Raw genomic sequence first — 15,813 nt, forward strand, 5'->3', positions numbered from 1 at the left:
GTGACATGAACCCAAGGAACAGCAGATAGTCCTGACCAGTACCTGCCTGGTACAAGAACACTCTAGAACTGTCTAAGGTCCAATAAAAGTCAACCCGAAGGTCCAATAATATGAACTAGAAACATAACTTCATTCTTAATCAAAAGTGCGCAACTTCCGAGAAAGTGCCCACGCGACCACAAAATTACAAGTATCAGTTCCAGAGAAAGAACGTTCCCAAAACGGAAATTATATCAGACGTGAGCTTATGAAAACAAATCAAATACATCCTACCCGGATCAAAAAAAAAAGTAAGGCAGCACCCGCGGATGAACACCCAAGGTGAATGGATACGCCAAAAGGACCAGCCGATCAGAAGCCCCATTCTCCCAAGCTCAGAACAGAAAGAAATAAAGAAAGATTGAGACATCAAGGAGATTAGCTGCATTCCCAAGCGTCTAACCCATCTTGCTATCCGGAATCTAAGGCAGAGAATCCCTCGGCCCCCTAGGACTGGAATCCTCCAACACTGCCAAAACATGCCTTAGTAGGACGTCCCAGCCTATAACAGAAGGCAAAATTATCCCTTGCCGGATCGATAAGCGACCCCGGACCCGAGATTGGGGCCCCTGAAGTCTCAGAGACCAACGCTTCCCCAGAAGGCCGAACTGAATCAGGCGATCCCAAGCCCGACGGGCCCTGGTTGACAGAACACAGACAATACCTTAAAAATATTTCACTTGGGAGATATAAATGAGCCAGTGCCATAGATATGGTCATGCGGAACCGTGCCGTCACCTCTGGAGGAAACAAGCCACCTTCCGGAGAAGGAGTAAAGGCCATAGGGACACCTGCTTGCTTAGCAAAGGAAGGTTCTGGTACACACGCTTTACAGGATATGGAATCCTCAGAGGCAGATGGCTCAACGCACTCTAAATTCCCTGATTCGGGAGAACAGAGAACTCTAGAATGGCAATCGGAACAGAACTGATGGGCATGGATAACCCAGGACATATCTTATTCATCACAAGATGCATTCTCCAAATCGGAGATATCCTATCTAAAAAAAAAAAAAAAAATCAAAATCCTCCATAACTATGGGATTACAAAAATGTCAAACACTAACTAGCAGCCTTTTTACACCCCCAATGGCTGGGGCACTCACCACCTCCCATGAACCAGACCACCAACAAGCAGACTCTCCCTGTCGCCACACAGTCAGAATACAGAAGTGGAAAAGAACGTAACCGCACCCGGTCACGAGGGGCACCGTGCTAGTCACCAAAAGGGCACGCATATCTAAAGCGATCGTGCCAACTGATAATAAGGCTGTTATGTTCCGAAACCATGAGCCTAAGAATAGCTACACATTTGCAGATAGAGCCATATAACAAACATGATTAAAAGCCCCCCCTGTTCAATAACCCCCCTCAGGGAGAAATTAACCCATGATTCCTCTATTAAAATAAAAAAAAATAATAAAAAAAAAAAAAAAAAAAAAAAAAAAGAGGCCCACTGGGACCCTACCTTCTTTCGTTAACATTACATTCACATATCAAAATAAAAATAAACGATCTTACCGGAATCTACGCCGTGGAACAGGAACGCGGCCCTTCAAGTGTGACAGATAGTAGCCTCGATTCTGACATGGACTTGAGTGAATAAAGGTAGGCAGCTAAACTCGTCAACGCTGATTACTAAGGAGCTGTTAATACGAGTCTGGATGGTTTCGCAGAAAGACTCTCCCTGCATCTCCGGACTCTACTACCCTCCATAAGAGACTATCTCAAAACTTCTGACACTTCTCTGACAACCTCCTGTGATGAAAGGCTGACTGAAGAATGACTAGGGGATGAGGGAAGTGGGGGAGGTTATTGAAGCCTTTGGCTAGGATATCTTTGCCTCCACCTGGTGGCCAGGTTCTGAATTCCCAAAAGTAATGAATGCAGCTGTGGACTCTTCCCGTTTAAGAAGAAAAAGGATGTTAACTCCTGGGTTTAATCGTGAGTGTTACATAGGAGGGTGAAGACACAGTAATGGGTGTTCCATAGGCAGGGCAGAGAAAGGTGGGGTACAGGTGTTCTGAGGCCAATGCCACGTGGTCTGGGGGTGTGATTAGGCATCTGTGGCCTTCCTAAAAGGACCAGGGCAGGAAGTAGTAATTTGCACCTTTTTTCTATCCTTCTCCGTCCAATGGGGGTGCAAAACGGAAGATGGGGAATGCTTTGCAACCCTTGCTTCCCCTAAAACTGCCCCTTTTAACATCTTGGCTGATATTTTATATATCTTATTCTATAGCCACACAACAGACATGTCTTGTTACAAGGTGTTTATTTGTCCCTTTAATGGAATAAAAATAACTCACACACACTTAATATGTTAATGTATTACTTTTTTTTTAATTAAAAGGTGTTTACTGTCCCTTTAAGTGCTCTCCCCCAACTCTGCCTTTATAAAACTGCTGTGCTGTGCAATACCTGCAGCGCCCCTTCCCAACAAGCAATCTTACACCTCCCCCAGCACTCTTACATTTTTATCTCGAAATCCTTCCAGCTCTTGTCTGTCTGTTTTTTCGCCTCCTGTATAGACAGTGGACATTTATACACATGAATACAACAATGTTTTTGGTGTAAGAATCTAACAACAATAAATAGCTGGGCCTCAGGAGGAGGGGAAAATGTTTTTTGTGTAAACATGACTCACCGAACGACCATCTTTTAATTCACCACGCAGCAAGGAGTCCAGGGGGAAAGAGAGAATGCTGTTCATATTGTTTATCTGGAGAGGTGGAATGGTATATTGAGGAAGGTTAAAAAGACACTAAACATTTTTTTTAACAGTGTATTAAAAACATTGCAGTGTTATTGCTTTTTTTGCAGCATGTTTTTTTTTTGTAAACAGTAGTTCATTAGGACCACTAAATACAGTACAAGTGCATAATGAAAAGACAATGCAATAACACTTACAATGAAATTCAAATAAGCAGTAGATTTCTTATCTGACAAATTTATTTTTACCCCCATTTGCTGGCCCCCTGTATCATGTGACAGCCAACAGCTAATCACAGACTAGTATACATATACCCTGGGAGCTTTTGCACATGCTCAGTAGGAGCTGATGCCTCAGAAAGTGTGTATATATAAAAAGAATGTGCAAAATGTGATAATAGAAGTAAACTGGAAAATCTCTTAAAAAACTCTATGCTCTATCTGAATCATCAAAGTTTAATTTTGACTTTAGTGTCCTTTTAAAGGGGATAGGAAAGTTAAAATTAAAACTTGCATGATTCAGATTGAGCATGTAAATAAAACAAAAGAATATGACAGATCCTACACTACTGGGAGCTAGCTGGTGGTCAGTGGCTACACACGTCTGTCATTGGCTCACCAGCTGTGTACAGCTAGCTCCCAGTAGTACATTACTGCTCTGGAGCATACTTGAACTATGTGTTTAATCTCTTTGCAGGGGTTAAACACACTTATATATACTGTAGAAGCAATAGTGCCATAATAAAATGATCATCTCAACAGATTACAGCATTTTCCCTTTCCCCATTCATATCCATTTAAATGTGCATATTTGCACCCCCTCAGACGCTTCTTTATCAGCTTTTACTGGCTGCCTCCCTTTTTTGTTTTTTTTCTGTCTGTGTCAAGGCGGGTAGTACAGGAAATTAGACACCAGATCACCTGCCTCATAGTCTCTGGGCAGAGTGCGCTGTCTCTGCTTAGCATCAAGAGGCCAGGAGAACCAAAGTGAACTGTGAACTCAGCTTGCTTAAAGGGACAGTCTAGTATAAATTAAACTTTCATTATTCAGATAGGACTTTTAATTTTAATCAACTTTCCAATTTACTTTTATCATCAAATTTGCTTTTTTCTCTTGGTATTCTTAGTTTAAACTAAACCTAGGTAGGCTCATATGCTAATTTCTAAGCCTTTGAGGGCTGCCTCTTATCACATGCTTTTTAAATCTCTTTTCAACACAAAGAGACAGAAAGTACATGTGGGCCATATAGATAACACTGTGTTCAGGCACAGGGGGTTATTTAAGATCTAGCACAATACAATGCTAAATTTAAGACAATAGATAATAAACAGTCATAGTCATGTGATCAGGGGGCTGGAAGAAGGTTCCTAGATACAAGGTAATCACAGAGGTAAAAAGTATATTAATATAACTGTGTTGGTTATGCAAAACTGGGGAATGGGTAATAAAGGGATTATCTATCTTTTAAAACAATAACAATTCTATGGTAGACTGTCCCTTTAAAGGGACACTGAACCCAATTTTTTTTCTTTCATGATTTAGATATGAGTATGACATTTTAAGCAACTTTCTAATTTACTCCTATTATCAAATTTTATTCATTCTATTTTTAAAGTAGGCTGGGAACAGAAAAAACAAAACAAAAAAAAATGCCTATAATAATATGTACAAACTACTTTTCGGTGCAAAAGTTAATGGTCCTTTAAACTGTTCACTACCTCAAAGGCTGCAATTAAATCATCCCAGACTGACTTGCTCAGGATAATTGACAAGCTCTGTTCTCACACAGATGATGTAATAAGGGGAGGGGCACGAGTAAATACTTGTGCAAAGATATATGCACTAGGTTCCCTGTTTGCAGAATAATAAATTAGTTAACCTCTTAGGGTATAGGTGTGCTGGAACAATAGATGTAGTCTATCTAGATTTTCAGCAAAGCATTCAACACTGCCCCACACAAAAAAAACTAATTCATAAACTGTATCACCATGGTCTAGACACAAAGTAGAATTAAACTTTCATGACTTGCATAGAGTGTGTCATTTTAAATAACTTTCCAATTTACTTTTATTTGCTTCATTCTTTGGTATCTTTTGTAGAAGGAGCAGTAATGCACTACTAGGAGGTAGTCAAACATATTGGGTGACCCAATGATAAGAAGCATATATGTGCAGCTACCAATCACCAGCTAGCTTCTAGCTGTTCATTTCTGCTCCTGAGCCTACCTAGGTTTGGTGCTCAACAAAGTATAATTAAAAGGACCACTAAAGTCAAAATTAAACTTTCATTTTTCAGATAGAGCCCACCATTTTAAACAGCTTTCTAAAATCACATCCTTTATCTAAATATGAACATTTTTTTATATTTACACTTTCAGAGTGACCAGCTACTACTGAGCATGTGCAAGAGGCACAGCATATACGTATATGCATTTTGTGATTGGCTAATGGCTGTCACATAATACAGTGGGAAGCAAAATAAAACTAATTTTGAAATTTGTCAGAAAAATAATCTACTACTCATGTGAAATTCAAAGCAAGTGCTTTTGTATTACCTATTTATTATGCATTTATTGATTTAGTTTTCCTTTAAGAGAATTAAGCAAATTTGATAACAGAATTAAGGGCTAGATTACAAGTGGAGCACTAAATATCACTTGCACACAAGCAATATTAGCACCCCATTTTGTAATACCAGCGCACGTTAATGTGCGCTATTACAAGTTAAGCGCAATGCAAACGCGATTGCTAGGAAGCATTATGCTCACGAGAGATGGCATCAGAACCTAAGCGCAGCGAAGGGGGTAAGTAGTGCAGCGATTGCAGCATTTTAAAATATATATGTATATGCTTATATACATATATATTTGTGTGTATATGTTGCGGGTAAAGTCAGATATTGGGTAATCTTACTATTAATGCTAGGATTACCCAAGCGCAGGGACGAAACTACAGGGGGTGCAGAGGTTGCATTTTTTTTTTTTTTAACAATAAAAAACGAGTGTAACATGATGCTTCACTAGTGTCTCTGACTACAGGGGTTAGTGTTTCTGTTTTACCCATTGGTGTTTATCTGTGTGTGTGTGTGTATGTATGTGACTGTGTGTGTATTTATGCATGTATGTGTGTGTGTGTGTGTGTGTGTGTATGTGTGTGTGTATGTATGTGACTGTGTGTGTATTTATGCATGTGTGTGTGTGTGTGTGTGTGTGTGTATGCGACTGTGTGTGTATTTATGCATGTATGTGTGTGTGTGTATATGTTTGTGGAACCAGCAAATTACAGACCTTGTTACTACAGCATGGGGGGCGGGGGGTAAACAGTGTCACTATACAGTACCAATATATACAGTACGGGGGGCTGGACCATGTCACTGACTACTGTGGTCACTTTATAAAGTACTGGGGTGGGTAGGGTCAGGCCAGCCATCTCACCGGCAGATTACAGACTGTGTCACTGACTCAATATATACAGTACTGGTGGTTTAAACAGTGTCACTATATACAGTAAAAGGGGGTCAGACCATCTCACAGACTGTGGGCATACAAAAAAAAAGGATATGTATCAAATTCACTTTTTTTTTGGGGGGGGGGGGGGCTTCTTAAATTCTTGCACCTGGGCCCTGTGGTTTCTAGTTACGCCTCTGCCCAAGTGGCTGTGGTTAAAGCCCGATGTAAGATCATAAATCCCTGCAGACTGATCGAGTCACCGCATCAAAATCACATCAAAACATAAATACGATACACTGTAATTCACACCATCTTCACTATCTTTTTTGCCTCCGCCGGGGGGGGGGGGGGGGGGGCGGGATTCTTGTAAACCTCATTCCCCAAGATTCACTTGGGGTGGATGCCAGAGGATCGGTGGGGCAAAAATAAAAATAGTATAGATAAATACAGTACATACATACATATGTATGTACTGGGAACACACAGTTCCCATAGAACGGAATGTAAAGGCACTTTTCAGTGCAGTTTTATTTTCTAACACCATACACCCGCCAACTTCAAAGTCCCAAAACTATATAAAAAAAAAAAAACTTAAATTATGCTTACCTGATCATTTTCTTTTCTTCAGATGGAAAGAGTCCACAGCTGCATTCATTACTTTTAGGAAATTCAGACCCTGGCCACCAGGAGGAGGCAAAGACACCCCATCCAAAGGCTTAAATACCTCCCCCACTTCCCTCATCTCCCAGTCATTCTGCCGAGGGAACAAGGAACAGTAGAAGAAATATCAGGGTGAAAAGGTGCCAGAAGAACAAAATAAGACGCCCCACAAAAATACGGGCGGGGAGCTGTGGACTCTTTCCATCTGAAGAAAAGAAAATTATCAGGTAAGCATAATTTAAGTTTTTCTTAATAAATGGAAAGAGTCCACAGCTGCATTTATTACTTTTGGGAAAACAATACCCAAGCTATAGAGGACACAATGCTAAAACGGGAGGGTACAAGAGGCGGCCCATTCTGAGGGCACCAGGCCCGAAAAACCCCTATCCAACAAAATCCTGCTTCGTCCGAAGCCGAGAACAACTCTTGAAAAAGGCCCAAGGACACTGACCCACAGATAGTCCACAAGCCTTGCTAGAGACAGCAGGAACTAGACGCGACTGAGCCAACAGCCTCCAGGAGACCCCGTCGCCCAGCAGTCGGTCTCCAAACAACACACCCCTTACTAGAGAAAGGAAACAAACTACCGTATTCTTCCACAAAGAAGAAAAGACACGGAAAAACAAGTATAAGGAACTCAAGAAAAAAAAAAAACTTTAAAAAGGGCACAACGAATCCCCAGAGCAAAAACCCGAGAAACCGGGTCAGGCTAACAAAGCCCCCTACCAGTCTTGTAGAAACAGGGGGAGGCAACGCCCAGACCCCAGAGATACAGAAACCACGGACTAAGGCTGGGAGTCTGAACAGAGAAGAGAATCTTCCCCTAACACAGTGCAACCGCACTCTAGTTAAGAAGACGAAGGTCACCAGAGTCGTAAAAAGGTAGCTCTAAATAGCTACATTTTCAGAACCGAACCTCGTGCAGCAAGCTCAGAAAGGTGAACAAATGACGTACAACCCCTGGAGACAAAACACTGCACGCTGCCGTCATCGAAAATGACGCAGAAACTTGAATACTTGCAGGGCAAGTAAAGAGCAGCTGAAATAGGATCCTTCAGGCTGCTAAGCATCCACCAACCAGTGGATAACGTTGCAGGCTATCCAAGAGCCGCCAGTCCTTCCCACAGATCTTTGAACATGGAGAAAAAATACTGTACCTCGAATGACCCGAGGACGATTAGCAGAGCAACAGATCACAGATCCTGCTCCAACACCAGACCAGCTCAAGCGACAGGCATGACTGATAGACCGGGGAACAGAAAGACCCCAACGACAAGCCCCTAGGGACAGGAAATAATGGGGGGGGGACTCACTCACCCCAACAGAGCTCAGGTGCCAACCCAATCCGCTCCTCCAATAAGGCACTCCCAAGGAGAACCCCCTAGGACCTGGAACAGAGAAAGTGCAATAGATCCTTAGAAAGACCTGTCACAACTCTCTTAGATAGTCTCTACATGGAGATTTCAATTTCCAACAGTTAGAACAGAGCATTCCACAGAGCAGCAGACTGCTGTCCCTCACAGAAACAAAAGCCACCTGTTCCAACCTCCTACACACAGAGCAGGACAATGACCTTCCAGAGAGAGGAAACCCCAGCTCTTAAGGAAGACAAGCTACCCATCAACAGGGAGGGCACAGATAAGAACAGCACACATGCCCCAAGACATGACGCCATAGACTGATCAAAACACGAACCGAATAAAAAATCATCCAGACACCACTGTTGAATCCACAGAGAAAACCCGCCATGAAAAGGGAGCACACTCCGTCCGAAGGAAAAGTCAGGCCTTAAAGTTTGAAACCAGGACCCGAAAGTGGATATGAACCCTGGCCTTCCTGCTTGCAAGCTCAATGAGCTAGCCCCTATGTCCAAACATAGTCTCCCTGAAAAAACAGGAGCGTCCCGAACCAGTCCGCAGGATCATAAGTCTCTTAAGAAAACTGCCACAGCAGGATTCAAACTCCAAGCCTAATCAAGCGGGCCCTAGACCCAGATTGCCTAAAAAAACGAACAACACCCTCAGGGAACACAAGATACCCCATCTGAAGAAAAACAGACTTACAGGGGACAATGACCGGGCTAACCCAGAGAATGGGTACAGGACTCACTCGTAATTCCCAGCCCAAAGGGAAGAGAACACCCTTAGCAGGAGGTCAACACCCCCCAAACACGGTGCTAGGCCGTGACAGTCACGCCATCACGCTAGAGCTCTAGGCCCCAATGACAACTCACCTGAAGTCCAAGACTAAGGGAATGATAATGCAAACAGAGTCACCCGAAAGAGAGAGTAGAAAAAGGCTAGTCTCCATAATCCTTTCAGACTAACTTTCCGGAGGACCACACCCAAGGAAAAAGAATGCAGAGCATCCCAAACCCTGGTAGAAACATCCGCTAAGCAAACGCTTGGAAAAGGAGACAACACCGCCTATCGTCCCTGACATGGAGACGACTAACTCTTGGAAGTAGACAAAGCTGCACGGCCCTCACTTCCTAAATAAAATTAAATGATGAATCTGGCAGCAGTGGGATCTGAATCCACACCTCTGAAGAGACTGGAGCCTTATCCAGCGCCTTAGACCGCTCAGCCACGCTACCTAGCTCAAAGCCGCCAGAAACCCAGACGAAGTCCTAAAGTCTCGACTCAATGGAAGAGAACCTCTAAAAAGGAACAAGTCCTAAAAGGACACTCCCAAATAGACATTAAAAAGGCAAGACCGCCAAGAACTAGCAGCATGAAGGACCTAAATCCTCCATTTATAACCTCCAACCCACAACGGGAAGGAAAACTCTAGTCCCCACAAAAACACAGAGCATGTAGCAGCGGATCTCAACGGAGACTAGATTGACAGGCTAATGAGGACTGAACCATCCCCCATGCCCTTAAGCAAACCACGGACCATCAAGTCATCTCAGGATGCTAGCTGAAACTTGTAAAATAAAACAAGGAAAACACCACAAGTCATATTGTGAGCACTAGGTGCCCTACCCTGACCAGCCAACCAGGCATAAAAGGCGCCACGTGTCTGAACTAGGCCTCAAAGACAGAAGGATTTATACCCAGTCAGGACCAGCCTGAAACCAAGGGCCCCAGCACTGTCAAGGCCACATAGAGTCTCCCCCGAGATGGAGGGATAGACAACAGACAAACATAGGACTAGCACGTCCTCACTCTTGAACAAACTTTTGTAAAAGCAAACAGTGAGACCACAAAATCGCGAGTATCAATTCCAGAGAAGAAAGTTCCCGAAGGAAACATTACAACAACATGAGCTTTAAACCAAAGAAAATCTATCCTCACCGGATAAAATAAAACATCAGGCAACCCGTAGGTTATCGCCCAGGAAGAACGGATACACCCGCAGGGCCAGCCCAACAGGAATCTGAATCTTCCAAGCTCAGAACTGGAAATGGATACTCAAATAACAAAGACTATAAGAAGATTATCATCCCCTTATGTCTAATCATGCAAGCCAGTCGAAGAGGAAGACTGAGAAATCCCCCCATTAAGAGTGGGATCCTCCAGCAACGCCAAAACGTGCCTCAGTTGAACACGAAGGCATGCCAGTCTATATCAAAAGGCGCAACATACCTCCGCCGGGACAAATGAAGTAACCAACCCCGAAGTTTGACCCCCCTGAGGCCTCAGGGGCAGTCGCTCCCCCGGAGGGCTGAAATGGACCAGGCGATCCCTCCCCTGACGAGCCCCGGTTAACGGAACACGGACAATATTGTAAGCACACTCCCAGGAGGTGCAGATGTGCCAGCGCCAAAGATATGGCCATGCGGAACCGTGTTGTAACCTCCGGTGGGAACAGGCCACTCTCCATAGAAGGATAAGCAGTGTTTGGGTTACCTGCATGCGTAGTAAGAGTTGGAGGTAGGGAACTCACCTCGTGGGAAATGAAATCCCCAGAGGCGGATGGCTCGAGGAACAGAGCACTCTAAAACGGCATTCGGAACATAACTGATGGGCATGTATGACCCGGGCCAATTCATATTCTTCGCTAGAAGTAGAATCTGAATCAGAGACATATCCGTCTCCACAAAATCAGAATCCTCCATAACTGGGATATTGATTAAAAAATGGACCAATAAGAAAAATATAAACGGCACCTTACACCCCCAATGGCTGGGACACTCACCACCTCCTGTGAACCAGACACCAGCGGACCAGAATTTTTCCGTCGATAAACGGTCAGGAATGCGGAAATGGAGAGCTAAAAATGTGACCACGCCTGGTCACAAGGAAAACCGTGCAGTCCATGAAAAAAGCGTGCCCGACCGTAAAGGCCGCGTCGCTAGGCATAGGCCGTTATGTTCCAAAATAGCCATGAGCCGAAGTATCACTACACAGTAGCAGACAGAATCACATAACAAACATGATTAAACCCCCCCTGTTCAATAACCCCCCTTAGGAGATATTAACCCTTGATTCCAAGACACAAAAGGACTGAGACGCTATGTTAAGGATATCCCCGAAACGTTGTAGCCCCTCTTGGATAAACATTTGTAATTACAATACAACCATGATGAAAATAAAATGAAACAATCTTACCGGAATCTACGCCGTGGAACAGGAACACGGCCCTACAAGTGTCACAGATAGTAGCGTCGCTTCTGCCATGGACTTGAGAGAAGAAAGCAGGCAGCGAAACTTGTCAACGCTGATTGCTTGTGGAGCCGTTAATATGAGTCAGATGGTTAAGAAGAAAGACTCTCCCTGCATCTCCGGACTCTAACTTTCACCCATGCTCTCACTGGGAGACTGACAGGACTACTTAAAACTCCAGTCCCATGCCAGAGAGTACTACCCTCCATAAGAGACTATCGAAAACTTTTGACACTTCTCTGCCAACCTCCTGGGACGAAAGGCAAAGAATGAATGGGGGATAAGGGAAGTGGGGGAGGTATTTAAGCCTTTGGATGGGGTGTCTTTGCCTCCTCCTGGTGGCCAGGTTCTGAATTTCCCAAAAGTAATGAATGCAGCTGTGGACTCTCCATTTATGAAGAAAAAAATGCAAAAAAAAAAATTTATAAAAAAAAAAACTAGAATGCCCTCTATTTTGAGGGCATTTGGGGCACTTTTAGAAAAATTAACCAGAGATCTAATATCTGATTCATTTTATGAGCGCTAATTGTTACCGCGAGCTTGCGGTAGCAATAACAAGCCACTTGTAATGGCTGGTTATTTTTCGCACATCCGCAAATGGACAAATTATTTATGCAATAATTTAGCGCTCCACTTGTAATGTAGCCATAAATTGTAAAGTTGTTTAAAATAATATGCTCTAAATTATTAAAGACTTTTTTGATGTGCCTTTAAGTGGGTAGAATGCTAACTTAAGGATTGATACTAGAATGTCTTAAAGAGAGATTGTACTGTAAAATTGGTTTCCCTTTTATATGTTTACAATGAACGGTTATACCAGTTGCACAGTTTATAATGTATGATAATGTATGAGAAATTGCTCATTTAGGTATATTTTGTATAAAATTTAAACCATAGCCCAATCACATTGGCTAAATGTGCAAGGAAACCAGACCTCATTAGCTTATCTCAATATTTACATAAAATGTTTATCTTATACACAGTGAGACCAATACTTTAAGATTAACATTTTAGTATCTATCTTTCCCGCCACCACTGAGAATGTGATTTCTTCTCAACCTAATTTATACATCTTTTCTATAACTAATAATTAAGTACTGAGAATGTAAGTATAGGTTGGAATACAAAAGGAAAAAAAATGACATTTCAAATGACAAAATAAAAGTTAAGGATATATTTGTAAACAACTGTATGCACTCTAGCAGTGCAGTTTAGCAGAGAGGGCAGTTACCCCTGAGGAGTGGTGCTCCTCAGGGGTCAGTTCTGGGGCCTTTTTTTGTTTAACATATTTACCATATGAGTAGAGGGCTCCAGGGGAAGGTGTGTCTGTTTACAAAGGATACATAAATGTGTGAGTTGATGTTCCAGGGGTTTGGATCACATGAGAAGTGATATAGAAAAACTGGATTATTGACAAATGACAAGGACTTAAATTTCAACACCACATTTATGCATTTAGGAAGGAAAACCCAAAAGATTAATTACATACTCAATGTCACTTTACTGACTGCTATAAAAATGAGAAATTGGATTTGGGAATTATTATTTTGGGTAATTTAAAAAATAGCAAACAATGCATTGCAGGTAAGGCTGGTGAATGTTTCGTTGTATAGAAAGAGGTATTAGCAGCAGAAATAGTAAGGTTCTTATGCCTCTTTACTGATCACTAGTTAGGTCTCATCTTGCATATTGTGTACAGTTCTGGAGGCTGTATTGCTCGAAGGATTTAAACAAACTGGTATCTGTTCAGACAATGGCTACTAAAATGGTACATGATTTAAAAAAATAAATAAAAAAAAATAAAAAAACTTACAATGAAAGACTCAATGACCTGAAAAGTTTTTAGAGGAGAGAAACGAGGGAGGTGATAGGACAGAACCCTTAAAAGTACAGTTCTCCTTTTGACCTATTTAAATGGATAGTGTATTGTGTTTTTTTTCATTCCTTTAATGTGTTCCCAAATATCTATTTTCCCTGCTGCCATTTAATAAATAGTTTACATGTAGCACCTTTACCTTGATTTTTTCATTTGAAATAGCCGATTTTGGCCATTGTATCCCCCACCTATACTAAAAATGTAAATAATAATGGTTATAGAACAGCTATATAATCAAAAAGCTTTAGAAAACAAAACCATGCTCCAAGTAGGTAATGGGTCACTAAAGATACTAAAATGGTAATTTACCATTGTTTTCTCTCAGTATTGGTCTCACTGTGTATATTGAGATAAGGAGTATTTTATGTATATAATAGAGAGATAAGCTAATGAGGTCTGCTCTCCCTGTAAGCTCAGCCATTTCATTGGGTTTAGTTTAATGAACAGAAATTCATATTTAAAATAAACCTAAAGGAGCACTGTCCCATACATTGCATACTCTGCAGCTGGTATAACATGTCATTGGATACAAATTAAAGGGAAATACATTTTCCAGAACACAGTCCATTTAATGGGTACACCACCCAGCTGATTTTACTGACCAACCAAATAAACAAATGGTTTAGTTATATGCAAGCAATATTTCAGTAATACAATGTTCTAATGCATTAAAGGGATATGAATCCTAAACAGTTTTTTTTTGTGATTCAGGCAGAGCAGACCATTTTTAAAATGTTTTCAATTTACTTCTATTATCAAATTTGCTTTGTTCTCATGGTATTCTTTGTTGAAGAGATACCTAGGTAGGTGTCTGGAACACTACAAGGCAGGAACTAGTGCTATCATCCAGTGCTCTCACAACATTCTTGCAAAACTGCTGCCATATAGTGCTCCAGAAATGGGCCGGCTCCTAAGCATATGTCCCTGCTTTTCAACAAAAGATGCCAAGAGAACAAATAACAATTGATAATAGAAGTACATTTAAAAAAAAAAAATTGCATGTTCTATCTGAACCATGAGAGAAAAAATGTGGGTTTCATATCCCTTTAAATGTTTTTTGTTGCTTTATGTGCTTTTAAGTACACCATTCCCATACTCTTTCAATAAAGAATCATGAACTGCTTTTCATGAATTAATTTATCAGACTTTAAAGGGACACTCAGGTTAAATTAAATTTTCATGATTCCGATACAGCATGTAATTTTAAACAACTTTCCAATTTACTTCCATTAAAAAAAATGTGCACAGTCTTTTATATTTACAATTTTTGAGTCACCAGATCCTACTGAGCATGTGCAAGAATTCACAGACTATACGTATATGCATTTGTGATTGGCTGATTGCTATCACATGGTTCAAGGGGAGTGGAAATATACATAACTTTGAAATTTGTTATAAAAAAAATCTACTACTCATTTGAAGTTCAGACTAAGTGCTATTGCATTGTCTTGTTATCTTGCATTTGTTGATTATGCAAATCTAATGTGTTGACTGGTCCTTTAAAGGTAGGCAAATATTTCTAATTCTCAGTGACTTTTCTACCTCAGTTACTTTCATTTACACTCCCTTTAGCTCCCTCTTTCCCCCTTCTTTCTATATTTTATAGTTGATTTTTTTCTCTTTAATTGAAACCAGACTTTGAACAAGATATACTATGAACTTGGCAATGATATATGCAGCTAAACACGGCCAAAGGGGGGGGAGATGAGAGTATAAGTGGGGGATGGGGCAAGAGAAGTTAAAGATGTCACAAAAATACATATCATGCTGTATTCCAAGCTGTTTCTCCAGTTAAAGGGATATTAAACAGTATGAGATTGTGCTATGAAATGTCTCTATAAAGTTATGGACACCACCATATCTAAACTTAAAGGGACAGTACACTGTAAAATTGTTTTTCCATTAATGTATTTTCAATGACTTGCTATACCAACTGCAGAGAATAAAATATTTGAGAAATTGCATTTTCGGGTTTATTTGTGTATGTGAAGTAGCTGGTTTTGTGCTTTGAAACCACAGCCTATTACAATGGGTTGAGCTTAAAGGTGATATCAGATCTCATTATGTTCTAACTTTATGTACACAGACTTGCTTCCTTATCTTATATTTGTCTGGAACACCAAAGCTTAACAAATAGAGGCATATTTAAGAAATGTCTTGCGGACCTGATCCGACAGTGCGGATCAGGTCCGCAAGACATCGCTGAATGCGGAGAGCAATACGCTCTCCGCATTTAACATTGCACCAGCAGCTCACAAGAGCTGCTGGTGCAACACCGCCCCCTGCAGACTCACGGCCAATGGGCCGCCAGCAGGGAGCTGTCAATCAACCCGATCGTACTCAATCGGGTTGAATTGTTGCGATTCCTGTCCGCCTGCTCAGAGCAGACGGACAGGGTTATGGAGCAGCGCTCTTTGTGAACGCTGCTTCATAACTGCTGTTTCTGGCGAGTCTGAAGACTCGCCAGAAAC

The 15,813-nt window shown here is 41.5% G+C and overlaps 1 protein-coding gene across 1 annotated transcript in view; it reads right to left on the reverse strand.

Annotated features, from left to right (window-relative positions):
* The window catches only part of LOC128653629 (arf-GAP with SH3 domain, ANK repeat and PH domain-containing protein 3), a 176,927-nt gene that overhangs the window by 145,761 nt on the left and 15,353 nt on the right, over window positions 1-15,813 (reverse strand). The window contains exons 4-5 of the mRNA XM_053707033.1: window positions 2,683-2,757; window positions 2,509-2,558 (exon numbers count right to left, since the gene is read on the reverse strand). Of these exons, the coding sequence (XP_053563008.1) occupies window positions 2,509-2,558; window positions 2,683-2,757 (125 nt within the window). The remainder of the gene's footprint in view (window positions 1-2,508; window positions 2,559-2,682; window positions 2,758-15,813) is intronic.

This window comes from Bombina bombina, chromosome 3 (assembly GCF_027579735.1).
Source record: "Bombina bombina isolate aBomBom1 chromosome 3, aBomBom1.pri, whole genome shotgun sequence".
In the NCBI taxonomy this organism is placed as follows: Eukaryota; Metazoa; Chordata; class Amphibia; order Anura; family Bombinatoridae; genus Bombina; species Bombina bombina.